This window comes from Pelmatolapia mariae, linkage group LG4 (assembly GCF_036321145.2).
Source record: "Pelmatolapia mariae isolate MD_Pm_ZW linkage group LG4, Pm_UMD_F_2, whole genome shotgun sequence".
In the NCBI taxonomy this organism is placed as follows: domain Eukaryota; kingdom Metazoa; phylum Chordata; class Actinopteri; order Cichliformes; family Cichlidae; genus Pelmatolapia; species Pelmatolapia mariae.
The window spans coordinates 3689477-3709057 of NC_086230.1; the positions used below are offsets into that span (position 1 = coordinate 3689477).

At 38.1% G+C, this 19581-nt stretch overlaps 1 protein-coding gene across 2 annotated transcripts in view; it reads left to right on the forward strand.

Moving 5' to 3' along the window:
* Positions 1-19581, forward strand: part of LOC134625825 (carbonic anhydrase-related protein 10-like) — a 136327-nt gene that overhangs the window by 67372 nt on the left and 49374 nt on the right. For both annotated transcript variants that reach the window (XM_063471140.1, XM_063471141.1), the window contains exon 3: positions 6835-6977. In XM_063471140.1, coding sequence (XP_063327210.1) covers positions 6835-6977 — 143 coding nt within the window. The remainder of the gene's footprint in view (positions 1-6834; positions 6978-19581) is intronic.

A 19581-nucleotide genomic window follows, 5' to 3' on the forward strand; every position in this document is an offset into this window, starting at 1 on the left:
TGGTGATTAGAAAATGTTTGTCAATACAAATGCAAAGCATGAAAAGAAAGCAGGAAAAATACAGATAAAAAGATTCATTAGGTGCTCTTATCTCACCCAGAGCCCCTGAATGTATTCTAGCACGAACTACGAGGCAGTCTTTGAGCTTGATTTAAACTTCCGTTCTGTTTTATGTGTATATGTAACAGATTTTTTCTGATATGACAACTGTGCAACCAACCATCTAAAATTCCAGTGATCTTTTAGAGTGTCCCAAGTGAAGCTAACTTTGTTCTGTCCAAATCAACCCTTTTAGGAAGCTTGTTGTGATGGGGTTTAGCAAGCAACATGAATGCTTGGTAAAGGACATACGTTTAGATGAAAGTAAGACGAGTAGGAATAGGTGTGCTTCAAAATTTGGAATGAGATAAGTACTCGTATTGAGCTTATGTTTGTAGAATTTCAAAGAGACCGACAAACTGCAGTACTGATACAGAATGTATGTCTGATAAGGGTCTTTCATTATGGCTTCCGTTGTAGCAGGACCTGATAATGAAATCATTTCAGAGGATAAATTGCTTTTGTAAAGAACAAGAAAGGTTAATGTGAGCGTTTGCAGGCTTTGTGACTGAGTTGTGTGTTCCCCGCTGTTACACATCAATTCTGAAAGTAGCAAAACTCATATTTGTACAAGTAACCAATCTACTTAATGGCTATTGTTATTTGGGAGAGGAGGATCACTCCAAATTGATTTGATTGAATGAAGGGGTTTCAGAACAGCCTTACACCTCATCCCCATGAGTGAGCTCCACCCCTGACAGCTTTGTTCTGCTCCCAGTTATCTACCCTTAAGCTTCCATTTTTGGCACATTGATAGCAACTCCATCCTCCATTCAGAACAGCAGTCACTCCACTGTTCCCTAAGAGCTCATGTTCTCTCTTTTTGCCTTGGTCATTCACAGCTGCTATTCAATTTTTCATTATAATCTTCTGACTGTCTCTCTTATAGGTGTAAAATGTGTTTTCGGTTTATTCCGTGAGCTACGTATTTTCGCTCACAGAAACACAGAAAATGAACTGGGGTTGTCAGGTTACCAGCAGACTTGTGAAAGTCGTTCATCCAACCAAAAGTAGTCCAGCAAATAATCCCTTGATGAAAATATCTCTTTGCCTTACTTTTGAATATTTTCATAGGTTGTTCAAAATCTTTGTGACTTTGAGATTGTATCTTTGGATGGAGCTACAGGAGCTTACATGCCATGAGTTCATTTCAGTTTAAATAAAAGATGAGAAACAAGCAAAAACAATATTTTCCATAGTTTACCTCTCTAAATTGTTGTCAACAAGATTATTGTTTACATTAAAACAAAACCTGTGTAATACCCCATAAACTGCTGGTTACTATAATGTTTAACAAGGGTTATTCAATCAGATAGAGTTAGAGTGTTTCTCAAGCTCTACTTTCTGTGGCGGAATAATCCATATTTAATGCTTTATTGAGCATTTGGGGCAGCAGAATTGTGTATGTGGGAACGTAAATGTTCGTGGTAATGAAGGGACACATTACCCATAAAAGCTGTTTGGCTCATTGATGTATTTTAATAGTTCCTGGACAACAATGGAGCCCATTTAGCACTGAAGAGTAAGACAGACTTTTTACTAGTTGTGCATTCTTTCAGTTTGATTGTTGATAATACAGATTAACCCAGTATCCGACAACTTTTATCATCCACCATACAGTAACCCATGCTACAGTGCAGATTTAAACAAGTCTTTATCACTTAACACGCACGTTTCCAGAAAGCTCTTCTCTTTTTAAGCTCCACATATCTCCAGGCAGTGCATTTTGACTCTTTATCTCCCTTTTCTCTCTCAGTTTTTGTCTCTCTCTCTTTTCCCCGCCATTTGAACCCGGTTACATTTATTAATATTAAAAAGGATGGTTGGTCCTCAGGGCTTCCTCCCTCCGTCCCAGTCTCTGTCTCTCTTTTCTCTCGTTATCTGTCTTAGTCTTTGTGTCCTTTTTTTCTTTATTAGTCGATTGTACGGACTTTGTGTGTGTGTGTGACATCACACATTGGTTTCACTGATTTCCACAGTTTTCCTTTTTAAATAGTCTTTTGTCTTTTAACATTCCTATGATGTTTTAAATGGATTTTAAGGGATGTCAGCGGTTCAAAAGCTCAGACTGATACCTGAGACCAAAAGGCTAAGTAGTATGATATAATGACAGAAATGTATCAAAACTTAGTCCTTACAGTTCTAATGAGTGTTTTTTTGTGTTTATATAAACTTAGTTGTTGTTCTGTGCTGCCACTTAACCCTTTTATGTTCAAGAGGAATTTGTTGCCACAAGCAAAGCTGTATCCTTAGTGTACATTAGTCCAGTTGCTAGCAAATCCTGAAAAATGCCAGTGACATGTGAACTAAAAGATATTCAGAGAACTGAAGTTTGTGGTATATGAGTAGAACTCATGGCCTGTAGAGATTTGGTGAAAAGCTTTAGTTTTTTTTCAAATAATTTTAGGATTTAGGACGTTCTTCATCTTTGGTTTGTTAACAAATGTGTTAACGTTGTAACATGCCAACATGGTGAGCATGTTAAACATACATATTAGCATGCTTACAGCAATTAGCTTAAAACATCAACATGCTTAAGTACAGCTGCATAGAAGCATTAGCTTAGCCACTGACTTAAGCCATTCGGATGAGATTTATTTCTCTGGGGGTGGCGCCATGGTCAATAACTTTAATCCAGTATGTCTAGATTCCTTTTTTTTTTCTGCCAAACCAAAATGAACTCTGTTTATTTAGAAAATAGGCTGTTCCTCCTGTATTTCATAACCAGTCTAGAGCAGCATATTTGTGTTTTAAAGATGATCTCTAAACTATTTCTGTGGGATAATCTTTTTGTATTTTATCTGTCTGTTGGGAATCTCTACTTGTGCTAAAATAGCAGAAATTTGAGGAAAAGTTTTATTTGACCTACTTGAAAACCAATATAACAATCAAATGAATTTAAAGCCGCCAGCTGTTGCAGAGGCAGTTCTGTGTATTCATACATATTTTCACCAATATAAGTATGTTTGTAACTTACCCATGGGCATACAGAAAAGTATGAATGGCTTACTTTGATACTGTAAAATACTTGGGTGCGTAATTGTTCAAGCAGGTTCTGAGGTTTCTTTTTTCTATGATTTCTATATTTGCCTTTATTTATTTTTCTCTGGTTCTGTTTTGTGAGCTGTCCATTTCTATAATAAATTTCACCTTAGATTGAAATTGAAACAATAAAGTGTTAATGTTTAGTCTTTTTTGTATTTACATCATAGCACTTCAAGATTAAAAGAGACCTGGACCGACATGATGTAATCTAACACAGTTTACAATCTGGATTTTAGATACAATGAAACTATAGGAGTCCTGACTAATAGCTGCCACCATTATTTAAATCCCATACACAACACAATAGACATATTCCACTTTTTAGACCCAAGTAATTATTTGTTTCCTACAGAGCTTGATGTGTTTCCTGAAATACAGTGGGTGTCTGTGTGTCACACACAGACCTACTTACACAAAAAAAACAAAGCTTGGTGATATAACAGTGTGCGGATATGTGCCAAGCAGGGGTCAGGATTGCACTCTGCAGGTCAGGGCTGCCACATCTGTCACTCCACTTCTCCCCAGAATATGGTCAGAGAGGGATGGAAGAATGGATGAGGCTGGAGAGAGCGGCGAACAGAATGTAAGAAGGGAAGGGTGGGGGGATAGCAGTAGAGGCTGTCAGGAACAGCTCCCAGGTGTTAATCAGTGTGCATGAATTTTAAAATGGAATGCAATTGGAGAAAGTTATATAAATAAGTTTTCTGATCTAAATTTTGTGGACCAAAACTTCAATCCTTCAATTTTTTTTCTTTACTCATTTAGCTGGGTCTTAGCTTAGACGACTTGATTACTTTTTAGAGCAAAATGACAGCTGTTTCACACTCTGAATTGTCATTAAGCCTGGAGATGAAAAGCATTATGACAGTTAGTGATAAGCCCTGGGGCGAGAGAAAGACTTTGTGTGCATGTGTCAAAATTACAGTTGATTTAGTAATGTCATCTAAGGCTCTGTATGCCTGTGAGCATGTGCGCATCCTTTCCCTATCTGTCAATTGCATTGCTAACACATGTTGCCCCCATCTGGCTGCCTTAAACATCAGCTATCATTACCATATTTCCAGTCCCATTCTTTGCCCAGCTTGTTCTGTTCTGGATAGTAGTAATCATGTGACTACAAAGGATTATCTGATAGAGAGCAAAACTCTTCTGATTATCTGAACATCTAATCCTACAAGAGTCTTGGGTTTAAAACGATCCTTCATTACATGTTGAGATAACACAACAAAGCCTAATTTATCACTGACATGTGCTTTGGTTAAAGTGAGCGCTGAAGCCAAAAGAAATATTAAGAACATCTACTGGTAGTCGAATTCCTCACCTTTGGCTAATTAACCCGTAGCAACCATATAAAGTTCAGAATTGTTCCCTCCCAGGTGCAATATTTCAGAAAACATGCTTGTGTCATCATGACATCATCATATTGTTACATTATAATTACACGTTACTATGTGTTGGTACATTATAAACCTTGGATATGGCAGTTATCATGGCGGTAGCCACATGGCAATTTGACAAGAATCAAAGAAAATATTCATGCTCTTGTTTTTTAAAAAACACCTTTTAAAATGAACAATCTAACTTTTAGAGGTTAAACGTTTCAGACTGCAGGGATCCTGCAGTACAGGTATTGCAAAATTTAAAAAATATGGAAAGAGGAAAATTGTTCTCTTACACAGGAACGTTCAATTTAGTTGTTTAAGGAGCTTGGAAAGATAAGCGTCTGGACTTCTTTAAGTTTCCTTAAAGACGTTTCACCTTCTCATCCAAGAAGTTTCTTCAGTTCTAAGAGCAACTGGTGGAGAGTCCATGATTTTAAGCTTAAAATCATGGACCTCCGATTGATCCTCTACCTAATCACACGAGCCAAGGTGTGAAAACGGGTGTGGGTCACAATCAGCCAAGGTTTTGGGTGTACCCATTGTGAAGCCTAGCCCCACCCTATCATGTGATTTACTGAGGGCTAGGCTTCACAATGATCCTCTATGAGCAAACACTTTGGCAAAAGCGGGAAAGAAAAACTCCCTTTTAACAGGAAGAAACCTCTTGGAGAACCAGGCTCAGGGACGGCTGGCCATCTGCCGCAACTGGTTGGGGGTGAGGGGAGGAAAACAGGACGAAGACACGCTGTGGAAGAGAGCCAGAGATTAATAATAACTAATGATTAACTGCAGAGAGGTGTACGAAGTATTGTGATGAAATATTGTGTCATAATAAAAGGCATAAAACTACTTCACTTCTAAATGACTTTGATTTTTAAAATTCACAGTACAATTTAATGCAACTACAAGGTAGAATATGCAAGTATATCATTACAGTGCTAAATAAGATCAGACACAGCAGACTTCTAAGTGCTTAAAGTATGCCGTGTCTTTTTAATCAGAGTATATCATTGAGCCAATTAAATGTTTGAGATATTCCCATTGGACCAGTTTTATTTGATACCTTTTTTTAAAGTGTGAAATCTTTATTTTAAATCTTCTTTTTTTTTTTTTTTAAACTTGGCTTATCTTTGTCTAATGTTACTATTATTGTTTGATGACCTGAAACATTCAAGTATGACAAGAAGAGAAGAAGAAATCAGGAAGGGGCAAAGATTTTTATCACAGCACTGTTCATTAATGGAAACCAAACCAAATGAAGCTCAGTCTCGCCACTTCAGTCGAGTATCTGCTCTTTTATTTCCAAGTGTACGTGCTCGAGCACAGAGGGAGAAAAAATGGTTGCTTGTGGTCTGCACTGTATATTGGGTATGAGGGGACATCAGTGATGCCTTTCAGCATTCAGTTCCAGTTCATTAGAGGACCAATGAAACACAAGCCTTTGTGCCCTAGTGAATGTCAAAAGTGTTTTATTCCTTTACAGTTCAGTTAACAGAGTTAGCGATTTTTTTCCTCGCTAATTGTTTTTATTTTAGCTTTATTATTAACTTTGTATTGTGGCTTTGATTCACTTATTAGATACAGGCAACAAAAACGTCTTGGCTAGGTTTGGCACTAAAGTATTAGGGCAGCTTTAGGCAAAGAAAACTATATTGCCAAGTTAATACACTAAAAAAAAGAGTTACGTTTAGGTGCTGAAATTGACTTGGTTACTTTTAGGAAAACATTGAAGCACCCCTTCCAAAAACTGACACCCTGGGAATGAGAATGAGCTTAATACTCAGCATTCACACAGTAAACACAGACTCAATTACAGGATCCTCATATTTACAATGTTAATTAATGCTGTTATTATGTTATCAACAGAAAATTCACCAACCATCATGAAAATATTTTAAATGTAAAAGTAAGATGTACTACTTTATTCCGGGGAGGTATATTTCTGTTGCAAGGCTGAGCTTAGCCTGTGGGTCTGCCAAGTTCTGGTATTGTAAATTATGTGCAATAAAAACGACGGAGAGAACTTTTGAGTCACTTTTAAGAAGTCCATTTCTCCGCCTTACTTGTACTTGCAGATAATAACCTGGAGACTTTAATGAAAGTTCTTTTTTTAGTTGGATTTTAATGAAGCCATATGTAAATTTAAATCTCCCTAAACTCCACCAGCACTTCTGTCCCATCATAATGAAGCTCATCTGCTCCCTTTCTTTCTGTTTTTATGGTTTGATCTTGTGCCTGCATGTGCACAGGCATGCACAGGCGCTCACACAATAATTGCTTTCTTTTTTCCCTCTCGTTCCAACACTAGTTCCATCCTTCTGGGGTCTGGTGAACTCAGCCTGGAACCTGTGTGCCATTGGGAAAAGGCAGTCCCCTATCGACATCGAAACCAGTCACATGATTTTTGACCCGTACCTGACCCCTCTCAGGCTCAATACAGGAGGACATAAGGTAAGGGTCACAAAATGAAAATGCTTCCTCGAGGCTCCTTAATGGTTTTCACGTAGCGATCGAGGAGCTTTAGCTCATGTTTTGAGACAAAACTCATCAAATGTCGAGACACAAGCAGGACTGTCCTTCTGTGACAGTCGCTGGGCTTTAATTCATCAGGGTGAAAGAACACAGACCAGGACACTGCCTCTAAATCAAGAAGCAGAGAAACTTTGGTCAGAGACAATGATTCATCTATATCCAAAGGCTTTAAAATTCCCAGCTGCATTTTGCTGCACCAAGGCTCAGGAGGCATTACAATTTTAGCCCTTTACACAGCAATCACAGTTAATCTTTGGAGGAAAAATCCTTTTTAAAGCACCTAAAATCACAGTTAAACACAGCTTGTGGGATGTTGTACTTTTCATCCTGGATTCATTATGACAGTTTGGAAATGTATTTTAGTTATTGGCCATAATAATGTCAGTGTGAGGGAAAGGGGTCTGGCTACAAGAGTGCAAATTTAGCTTTGTCACAAATTTAGAGTGGGCAAGACTTCCAACACCCTGCCTCAGGTGGGGGTTAGCTGGTGGTTCGGGGGCTGGACTGGCCTTGTCCCGGGGTCACAGCTGGCCTTGGAGGTGGGGTGGGGGGTGGTCAATCTGCCTGCACGTCGGATTGATGTGGATGGGTGTGAACCTTTCTGCATTTTCTTTGTGTGTCTTTGTGAATGCGTGAGCGGCTGTATGTGTTTGTTGCTGTGCGGGGGTCTTGTGTCTTTCTGCACCTTGGCCCCTGCTGAACCTTGGGATATGGTTGTGGAGGGTTGCCTGCTCCCCCAGAACGGCAGCACTCCCTGGAACTTGATGGTTCCTGTTCAGTTCTGGGGCCTTATATGTATATAATTTAATACTGAGACATCGCCGTCTGCTAAGAAATTTAAGGTTCTGTCTGAAGGCGGAACAAGGACATATTTTGTGAAAGCAGCTGACAGAAACAGAGAAAGGGCTTATGTGTTAATACATAAGCCCAGGCTATTTTTTTATAGAAATTTGATCTGAAATTTCCCATTCAGTCATCATGAACAGTTACAGAACTGTAAGTACAAACTGCACAACTACAGGGTCTATAGAAATGAGACACTTTAAACAAATCTGACCACCTCTACAGGCTGGAGTGATTCCGGCAGAAAAGATTCGAGGCAAAATTGTTCCCAGTTAAACCTGTAAATTAGAGTGAAAATACAAGCCAGCCGTGGTGATGCTTCTAAATCTGTTCTGAAAAATTCTCACCTGTAACTCCACCAAATGTAATACATCAGAAATGAAAGCACAATAAATGCTGCATTCATTTCAGTCAGAGTAATACCAGACTACTTTTTCACTTCAGTGTGCCACACTCTGAAACCCTCAAATAACAGCAGCTGGTTGCAGTTTAATAACAGAAAAGGCTCACTCCTGCTACAGGGACCACTGGGGTTGAAAGGGATACGGACTATATTTGAGTTGCAGTGTAGGAAATTTAGGCTGGGACAACAAACCCCCATAAGGCCAGATAGTGAATTTTTCTTAAACTTCCTTCCTTGTGATTCGTAAAAAGAGGCCAAGACTTGAAAAATGAGATGTTTATAGCAGAACATTGTTACAGTTGCCACTGTGAATGACATACAAGTAGCTATTCAGGGGCAATAAAGAGAGTAATGTGAGGTCATCAAAAGGTATTGAGAAGCAGGACAACAATTTAACTCCTCGTTTAAATTAGGACAGTCCAATTTGCCCATAGGTTGCTATAGTAACTCAGAAAACCATTATAGTTAAAAACTGGGGAGAAAAAGCAATCTTAAATGATAGTGTGTAATGACAAAATAAACTAAAATATCAAATACTGAATACTGAAGGTATTTAGTTTTAGTCTTTTTCAGCCAAATTTGTCATTACATTAGAAATGAGGAAGCTTTTGTGCTCCCAAAATGTTCAGGTTAGCTGAAAGAGGCAGCTCAGCGTGATCCAGCCTATGGTAATCTGTTATTACTGGATAAAAGTGGACAGTTTTCAGCTGTAAAAGTTCCATGAACTTTGGAAAGCTCATGTTCAAGGTCATCTACTCAGATATGTTGGGATAGACAGAAAGCATTAACTTGACTTTTAAACTGACCTGAATTTTCTGTCAAGGTTGGTGTTGAGAGCTTGGTCTCCAGCTATGACTGAGTTTCAGTTTCTTTGCCTTTGGGCAAAGAAACTGAAAACTGGCAGGTTCTCCCAGAAACAACACTGGGGGAACAATGCCTTTATTTCAACATTCATTGGATTGCACACTGTGAATTCATCCCTCGGGGAAACTGTCAACATGGAGGTCTACTGTAGTATCCTGAGGGATCTGAGGAATAAAAATTCAGAGAAAACCTTTTGAATAGTGATATAAAGGAACTTCTGTTAGAAAATCTAATAACTGGAGCTACACTGAAAATTGTCCAGAGGTTCACGAGAAAGTGATCTTGAATGTGAGATTAGCCAGATTTAAAACATGTAAGGATTGTAATATTTATAGGCCTGTTCTCAGAACTATTTGACATTAACATTGTTCCTTATTCTTAAAAACAAAACAAAAACATAACTTTTTAGCTGTATATATATGAATACAGGGTAATAAGATACATTAGCCAACATAACAGGTGTAACTTATGGGCAAATCCTTAAATAAGCAAAGAAAGTACATTGCACAAATCATTGGTGATGAACTATGAATTTTACAAATTTCTCTTGCTTTAACCTGTAATGTAATTATATTTGACATCTACATCGTTGGTTTTCACTTTTCCCTTGAAAGCAGTTCACTACCAGCATTCATTAAATAATTGTTCTTGTGGGACTTGCATATTTCCTTTATTTTCAATAATCCATCCTGAAAATGAGTCCGACTTCAAACGTAATGTACATTTTTAACATATCTTCCTTTGATTCAGGAGATAGTCTGTTCTGAATCATAAGTCATTATTTCACAACATAATGTCTTTATGAAAATTTCACTGCCAAAGGCTGCTTTGATCTTGAACAATATGGTGCTTTGCTGTTACATTTCATTGTTCCCTTCCAAAATCCAGATGCTTTGCTAGCTCAAAATGGATTTAATGTTTGCTAAGGTTTGATGTGATGATGACTGTTGGTGATTCATATCCACAGTTTAATGTCTGAATACTGACTGCCTTCAAGCTTTCTCTAGGAGCATATGACGCACATTTGTTTACGTGAGGAATAATGATCATTTTCCTCTGGAACTTTCAAACTTGAGAAATGCTGAGTAATAATAATAATAATAATAATAATAATGATGATGATGATGGTATTCTATGTATGTCCATATGATTGGACAAATGAAATATGTCTATAACCTACTGAGGTTACCAACGGGTGTAACTTGTTTATGGTTTAAACTGATTAAAATATTTACTTCAAATAAAAAGCTTTGTTTCTTTTTCTGTATGTAGAAACTACACGATCGAGGCCAAATGGGATGGTTAATTAAAAGCACAAGATGCTGAATCCTGCCCAATAATGATTCATTCAAGGGCACAAATTATTGATTACATGTTTTTTTCTTTCTCCGTGGCACTACTTGGGCTTGGTACTTAAACACTGCTGATATAATATTTTTAAACATATATCCATTTAGCTTGTTTCTTGTATTAGCTCACCCATCATGTTCCCTTTTAAAGAAGCTTTTGTAGGTGTTCTTTGAAACCTCCAGAAAATATCAAAGTCAGCATATTTGTGTTGTTCCCAGACACTTTCCAGAAGAAGACTCTTTTCCACCACAGAAACCAGGGTTTAAATCAAGAATAAGGATACAGCATTAGCCCCAAGCGTCAGCCTCTGCCAAGTATTATTTTCTGAAGGATGATTTTTGGTTATTGTGCCCCAGCATGGCTAAAGGTTAAAAAGGAATGGATATGTGGAGTCCAAATTCTGCCAAGATTTTTGTACTGTATCATGGAGCTTAACATGAACGCAGGCATTTCAGATTGGGCTGACATTCTTGTGCGTACCAAATACCTCAGGAACCTCAGGAGATTTTATTACATATGGCTTAAACATACACTAATTTAAAATTCCGTGGTTTAAAGATCAGGACAAGTGTGACGTACAGAAGCATAGATGGATGTCGCCGTGGAGACGTCAGTTACTGACGCGTGTACCTCCAGTTTTGAAGGTGCTAATGGATTTTTGTCTGTTGTCATTTTCAAGCTTTAAAGCAAAACGTGATTAGCAGGCGGTGAATCTGACTACAAAGCTGTTTGTCTGTAATACCTGCTCCTGCTAATCTTCCACCCTAAAGCATATCTTGCTTTACGTATTTTGTTTTAAACGAAGCCTTACTGTAATTTACAAATTGGAATTATCATGTTTTATTGATGAAATTGAATCTATATTCAGTCTGTGCACAAAAAATGAATTAATGTACTAGTTATGGCAATGTTGCACACTAATGTTAAATATAATTAAATGGAGTGATGACACATCTTGACACATAGATGTAAACTGCATATATATGAAGGTGAGATGCTTATGCTTGTCTACTCTTGGATATTTTGCTTAAAAGCATGTTAGACTAATTTATTTGATAACCATTGATCACTTCAGATTCATTATGCTTGGGTCATGGCAGAAAACCTCTGTGTGCACTTGCATCTTTCTGTGCACTTATACTGGAGTTGGTGTAGCGGTCCGATAGCTGCTGCTGATACTTGGGACGGGTTAAATTCAGAGAAGAGGTTTCCCTGCAGGGATCAATAATGACACCCTGATCATATTTTTTAGGATCAGTGAGCATTACAGTGGTTATGCTCTGATAGGTACTGTGTAATCTATTACCTATTAAATACATTTTCATTTTTGCACGATGACAATTTTAGTCTCTGATTTTACTGTGCAAAACAGTCTTTTTTGGGATGTTTAAATTTACACTAATAACTGCATTACAGTGTATTTTATGTTTGTTACTGTATGTGTCACCCTCCTAAGTCTTTCAAAGACTGTAGGCGAGCGGAGACAGATAGAGGGATGATTACACTCTTAATACAACAAGTGTAACAGAAAGTGCCCACTTCATCTGGTAAATAACAAAGCCAGGCCACTCATCCACTTAGCTCTTACATTATCGCTAGTCTCTTATCTGAGGTTTGTGTATTGACAGCAGTGATACTTAATCCTGCAAGTTTTAAAATCAAGCTTTCAAGCCCCTGTCAGCTTAGTGCAAATTGTTCCCTTTGGAATTTGCTCTGTTTAAAGTTATTATGTGTAAATTCTGAACAGGATCGTACACTGTTTAAATCTGAACAAAGCATGCGTTACGTCTCTTGGGTCCTTTTGTTTCATTTCTGTTTATTTCAATTTATAGTGATTAACATTTTACTATAGGACACAGAGAAATCTTAAAGAAACATTAACCCCATAATGCTCTATTTAAAAGGTCTATCCTTATAATTCCACACGAGACTTGATCACTGTGATGAGGGCTAAGAAGTGTCACTGGGTTGAGCCCCCATGTTATTCCCAGAAGGAGCAGTGTCAACCACTAATCACAGTCACTGTGGCACGCTGTGGTTCAGACAAATATGATATGAGATCAGATGACTGACAGTAGTAGCTCAGGCTCTGCTAATCCAAAGCACCAGGGAATGTAGGTCGTCTGGGCTAATGAAATATCAGGATTACTGAATCACTGTGCCAGGGCTCATCTGAAATAAATTTGTTGGAGTTTTTGTTAATATGCATGCAAATGCGCATATCAGTCCCTTCGTGATCTAATTTGTGACAAAAATAGAGCTTTTTATTTTGTGTTTTCTTTTTTCTCTTCTTTTTAACACAGGCAAGTGATTGAAACTTTGACAAAGCACACAGCTAATCGTGCAAATATCCTCTACAATTATTGATCAAAAAGGAAAAATCATTTTTATTGCCCTATCTTGCCCAGAAATAAACAAGAAGTGGAACCCTGAGATACAAGGATACATCACAAACTACGGGAAAGGGAAAATAATAATGAGCAGAAGTGCCATGGGGGTGGACAAGCGATACTACTCTGTCTTACCTGTCTGTCAGGTAACTACTTCTTAAAGTGCTTACTTAAAGTGGCAGTGGTAAGCTTTTCATTCAGATTTATTGCTTTCTGTCTTCTTAAGCGTTACCACCAAATACAAGGAGCAAAGCAGGACATTCATTGTTTGTTTGTTGTTTCATTTTCCTGGGACATTTTTTACCTCGTTGTAGACAGAAGTATATAGACAGAGTGAGTCTCATGGAACTAATCTAAATGTCAGTGGTGCTTTTTTCCTTTACAATCTGCAATCACTGTTTATTCTAACTGAACTCAAATAAAAAAGGAGTCCTCATTAAGTTGTGCAGGTTCAGCATTTTATATAACTGGGTCACTAGCATTCAATTAATGGCCTATCAATTGGTGTTTGTAGGAGGTATAAGGAGCTTTTGCTAGTGACTTACCTGCCACCCCCAAATGTGACTCTAACTTATGTCAAGCACAAGTAATGACTTGTGGACTAAGGCAGGCCCACAAGTTATGCCGACTTTCAAACAAATAAATTAGGTTTAAGGACAATATTTCCATCTGAAATGTGCAGGTATGAAGTAGTCTAAAACTGACATTTTCAGCATAATGCAAGTGCCTTGAATGTGCTTTCCACCACTCTTTGAAAAACAGCAGCATCCATTAGGTTGTGAACAGCATTTGGTATGAGCAACAGCTTCTTATTCCAGTGCTGGCGATCCCTCACTAAAACTGGGTGTTATAACGATGTAATATGTTCAGCTTTCTGCTTGAATCGGGGATCAAGACATTAACAGCTTGTGACAGCACGCTGCAAAAACTCTTAGCACCTTTTAGATCCCTCGGGTGTTGTTGTTCGAAATGGTTTCAGACAAAGTGGTGTGTGTACAGTTAGGTTCCAGGGGGCCTTAATCCACCCATGCATCAAATCCACAATCCATGTTGCTTACCACACTAGGCTTAACAGGACCTGTCCTGTGGGATGGCTTTAGCACACAGATGTTTCATTGCAGGCTCTCTGCTTCCTTATTTAACAGTAGATCAGAATTCTCTGTTCTTTTGTGGCAGCCAGGCCAGCTGTATTATAGGAAAGTCATGCAGGATTTTCTCAGAGCTGCTTGATGAACTGTGAAACCATGTGCTCTGGCTTTCCTACATTTCTGGTGTGGGATGGTTTTAGCAGTCGGCAGTGTTCTTTTTCATTCATTTGTTGCAAATAATGTCTTCTTAGATTTCAGTCCTGTGACAGTAGTGATCTGTATCACAGGAAGCTCATGCTGGATTTGTCAGATGACTTCAGATATTTTCAAAGCTGTTGATGGCCTATACTGAGGTCATATGTTATGTGTTATATGCAGTGTTGAGAAGGTTACTTTTAAAATGTATTCCACTACAGGTTACAGAATACATGGTCCAAAATGTAGTTTGTAACGTATTCCGAATACTTTGGATTACTTGATATATTGTCATGCTTTTTGCAACTGCATGAATGTACTATTGCTGTGTGATTTATTACTGTTACTCAAGGCTACTCGCCACCGAGCTAACAGTGTTAGCTGGTGTTAGCTGAGGTTAGTTCATAGACTGCAGATTGTTAGACTTGATGGAAAGCATTAACAACCTGCTAGCTGCAAAAATTCATGTGCAGTTCTGAAAGCAATACCAACTAGATTTATAAATCTTAATATAAAATGAGTAACAGTAGGGTGGCCAGTAGGTAAGGCTGCACTTTTTGCAGTGATCTCGTATTGAAAACTATTTCTGTATCAGTAATATGTTTTCTTTCTGTCTGCTTTCAGAACTGCACATGATTATTCGCAACTAGCAGGTTGTAATGCAGCCTTCATTAATAGTAATAAATCACACAGCAATAGTACATCGAAGATGCTGAAGTGACACATAACCCAGGTAGGTAGCACAACTACAACAAGGTAGTTGTGGTAGGCTAACCTTAGCTTTTAAAAAAGAACTTACTTCCAGATGTTTCTTTAGGTTGGAGTCTTTTGACGCTGAGAGCAGCTCGGCTGCTGGCAAACAGAGTTTGCATTTCACGGTCAGATTTCGCCCATCCCTTTCTTCTTAAATGTAAAACGGTGTCGGAATTTCCAAGTAAGAAATGCATTCCTGCCCGTGCACTGCTGTCTCTGTTGCACTGGCGGGTCCGTTGTGTAACTGACGACACCAACATTAATAGGACACTTACATTAGAGCCTCTTAATGTGTGTTTTGTTTGGGTTGCCGGCAATGCGTGGAATTACCAAAATTAGATTAAATGGTAACTGTAACAGAATACAGTTACTCATATTTTGTATTTTAAATACGTAACGCCAGTGCATGTATTCAGTTACTCCACAAGACTGGTTATATGTTCGTACACTAGATTTATTTTGCTCATAAAATAAGGCCACATACAAATTTCATTTTTTTTAAATTTCAGTTTTATTCTGTTTTTAAACATAAAAGTGAATCAGAATGATTTTATGGTGACAGGCACAAGCTTTGCTCTCCTACAGTGTGGATTTCTCCATATGAGCAAACACCTTTATGTGGACCACTGAGAAAACAATAGTTGTATTTGTTGTAGGAGAGAAGCATTGTAGTTACAGCAAAAAGCTCCATGACTGCAGAAGAAAAAATGTCAGAGGAAGAAAAAAGAAATAGCACACTTATCCAATGCATTTCCTTGTGAGTGACAGCGGCTTAAAAGAAAAAAAAACTGCTTGGGCTACAGTAACCAAGGTAGTGAATGCTGTAGCTCAGGTAAGAATAAAAAGGTTAAACACTAAACAAAGAGTATCAGACCAGAGGAAAAACAGGGAAATGGGCAGATGACATGACCACCTACTGGACAATCATTCATGCAAACACTTTCAAAAAATACATATGGTTTTAACATGGTAAGTATTTAAAAGTGTTGTGTGAGTAACTGAATCTGTGACTCATTACTTTTGGAAAATATGTATATGTATTTAGAGGTGATATGTCTAAACTGGCATATCACCTCTATGAGCTGATAGAGGCGATATGCCAGTTTAGGGGGGATGTGATAAAATCTCTGGTTTAAAAATACAATTCACTTTAACACTGGGAGATGTGACAGTGGAATCTTGAAAAGTTAAAGCATGTGGACCTGTGACAGTGCATCCCAAGACAGTATTGTGTGGCAGAAAGAATCTCTTTGAATTGCTGCTCGGGGCTTTTTGTTGTTGTTGTCATGCTGTGAGGGAATATAATTCATAGATAAACAGGATTCATTATTTTGTAAATAATATAGCTGTAAATAACTTAGAGCAGTTTATGTTTTATGTTTTATAATAAAATAAAACAAATATAATACATTATTATTTTTTCATTTAACCTTTTCTGCATCTTCACTTGTAGGTATGTTGGAAAAATCTTCAGTTGAGTAAAGGAAAAACTAAATTCTGGCATCAGGTGACATTTCAGTATATACTTGAACAGAACGCTGTGAAGCTCTTGGGCATTCTGTGTTGCTATCAGATAATTACTCACAACTTTCCTCATTTAATGTTATTACTGCTGTCTACACAGACAGGTAGACTCTTGTGTCCTCTCTTGTGTTTTCCTGGTTCTAAATGAGAAAATTAGAATTAAATGAGATGACAATTCTGCTTGATATCACTATATTGCTCTTCTATTTTTCCTGCTACCTTTCTTCTGTTTAGGGAGGCAAAATGCTGTGCATGCTTATGTGTCAACTCCTCATGAATTAATTATTAAACCCGTAATAGCTTAGTTCTGTTTCAGCAAGATTTGTTTGCATGTTTAAAACAGATCCCACATATCGTCACCTGTTTTAAGTGTTAATGGACGTCTCCTGTCTGTTATATCGAGGCTAACTGAAAACACAGAGGACAGGAGACATTACCTTAAGAATACTTAATAAGCTAGAAGAACACTTTGAAAGACAGGCTGTCTCACAACATGGTTTTCAGGCAGAAAAAAATCCCAATATTGAACCTCCTGTTTGCATGCATGTGCAGGAGCTGGAGGACAGGCTGTGCAGCTGCAGTCGAGATCACACCACTGTGAATGCATATGTGTGTGTGGTAGGAAAAATTACAATTATAACAAAATACTCACTGCCTGTCTCTTATAATTCATATTAACATTTTGGGAGCGTAAACAGACCTGCTGCTAATAAAAACGCCTCTCCCTGTCAGAGGCAGTCATGCCTGAGTAACGGTGTGTCCTCTGCTTCTTTCATATTTTTATTGTTTTTTTTGTTCGTCTATTTGTTTATTTGCTTTTTTTTTTTTTCAAACTGCTGGAGGTGCTAGAAAACAACAAAGGAAAGGTTAATAGGATTCATCCTCTGAGTGGTGTATGGAACCATATAAATGTTTTTGTAAACACAGTTTTAGCAGACCAACAAGGTAGAAAACAAACCTTTTTTTTCTGAATTTGTTTTGAGGTTCGGCCACTTTACCCTTCTCCATGTTTTATTTATCACAATACTCTGATGGACAGTGAGTGTTGGCCAATAAGGCTACTGTCCGACAGTGAGCTAATCACATCAATTAAAACATAATCAATAAATTAATAATAAAATTAACCCAAAACCATCAATGTTGGACAGGTACACGTTTTTTAGTAATTTTGCCTTTGTGCACCAACTCACTGGATTTCTTTTTAAATTAAACAGTAGAAATGTGGCTTTTGGCTTTTGCAGGGAATTTAATAAAACCATGCCATTAACTATTTCAAAATTGTAGCTGTTTTTATAAAAAGCCATAATGGGTCATTGTCCCAAAAACGTCTGGATCTTATTGCATAAATTTAACAGCAGTGGTACCTGGTGAGAAATACCGTTCACCTTGCCAGAGCTACGCAGGACCACAGAGCTGCTTAATGTGATTTGTTATTATTGCTGCTGCATGTCACCCCAGGATAAACACAATGCTACAGTTCTTTATTACACTTCTCAGAGTTTTGATGACTGAGTGCCATTTATGGGAAACTGTGTATGATTGAGGGTTAGGTTTCCTGAGCTGCACAGGAGAAGCACACACACACACACACACACACACACACACACACACACACACACACACACACACACACACACACACACACACACACACACACAGTTTCTATTGTAGCACTTTTACAAACATGTGCTATGTATTTTCGATTTGGTGATGATTTTCTGTGGGAGGTCGTTTGTACAGAGTAATCTGATTAAGAAAATCGTTGATAGTACTGGTGTTTGTGATGAGGATGGTTTTTTTTTATATCAGGGTTTGACGTTTTTGTGCTGGTTTACAGTTTTTAAAACTTTAGTAAGGCTGGTGTTAGGCTGCATTGTTAAAGAATAGTTTAATATGACGACTTGTACAAAGAGGATCTTAAATACAAAGTTTTGTCATCTGTAGATAGCACGATGCATGTTTAGACAAAGTAGTTTGTGTTTGTGAGCTGTGTGAGCCACATAATTATTACTTAAGACCTTCATTGCTGTCACTTGGATTTGGTGATGGTGAAAGGCAGCGGACTCCCTGGACAGGTTGCCAAGCTGTGACAGAAGCATTCAAACCATTATTTGGCTTTGTGTCTGCCTTTTCCCTCACCAAATCCTGACATCTGACAACAATGACTCATTACGCACAATGCTGTCCAGTTACTTACACTGTGTGACGTTCCAGTCTAACCATATGAGACGGGCAGGATTTCTCTGATGGTCAAGGAAAACTAAATTAGAGGTCTTTAAAAACTGTAGTAAGAGTTAAATCCTCTGTTTGAGTCTTGTTTCATGATTAATGCTCTTGTGCATCTGCTGAGCGAGAGCACATAACATGGCCATCTGCGCTGGCGCGTGTGCATGTGTGTGTGTGTTTGGAAATATGCTGGAGAGAGAGAGAGAGAGAGAGAGCGAGAGAGGCATGCGTACAATTTATGTGTGAGAAAATTATATCAAAGATTGAGGGGAAATGTGAGCGTGAGTGTTTGTGTGACAGTAGATTGCTTCTGGGTGTATGTGCAGGTTAAGGAGTCAAAGAGAAAATTGGACAACTTTGACACTATGTGTGTGTCTGTCAGTGCGTATGTGTGTCTGTCTGTGTGTGTCTGCGTGTGTGTAGTATGTTATCCAGTTATCTGGGCCAGCCTCTCTTTCAGCCTCTAGCTCCTTGTAAGCAGAGTTTCCTCAGAAGCTGGTGCACAACAGATTGGTTGTTTTGGCTCCTGCTGTGAGCAGCAGATTTCTTTGTTGCTTGGAAATACACAAACCACATTTACATAAGTCTTTACTGTATAATTCTCACTGTTTCCACACATTCATATAGGTGCAAAAAGATATTATAGACTCACCAATTAATTACTGGAGAAAAGTCAGCTGAGGAATGTGTACATTTGGCATGTCGAGGATTACATGTATAATAACAAAAGGCAGCAGTTGCCCGTCTTCAGGTCTTGCCATCCAAAGCACAGACTTAATTAATTATATGAGAGCCAAATGGGCCTCGGCCCTCCACCCAGGAGGGACGGCCCCAGCTTCCTGTTCTTTTTTTTTTTTTTTTTTTTTTTGTTATTATTTATTTTATTT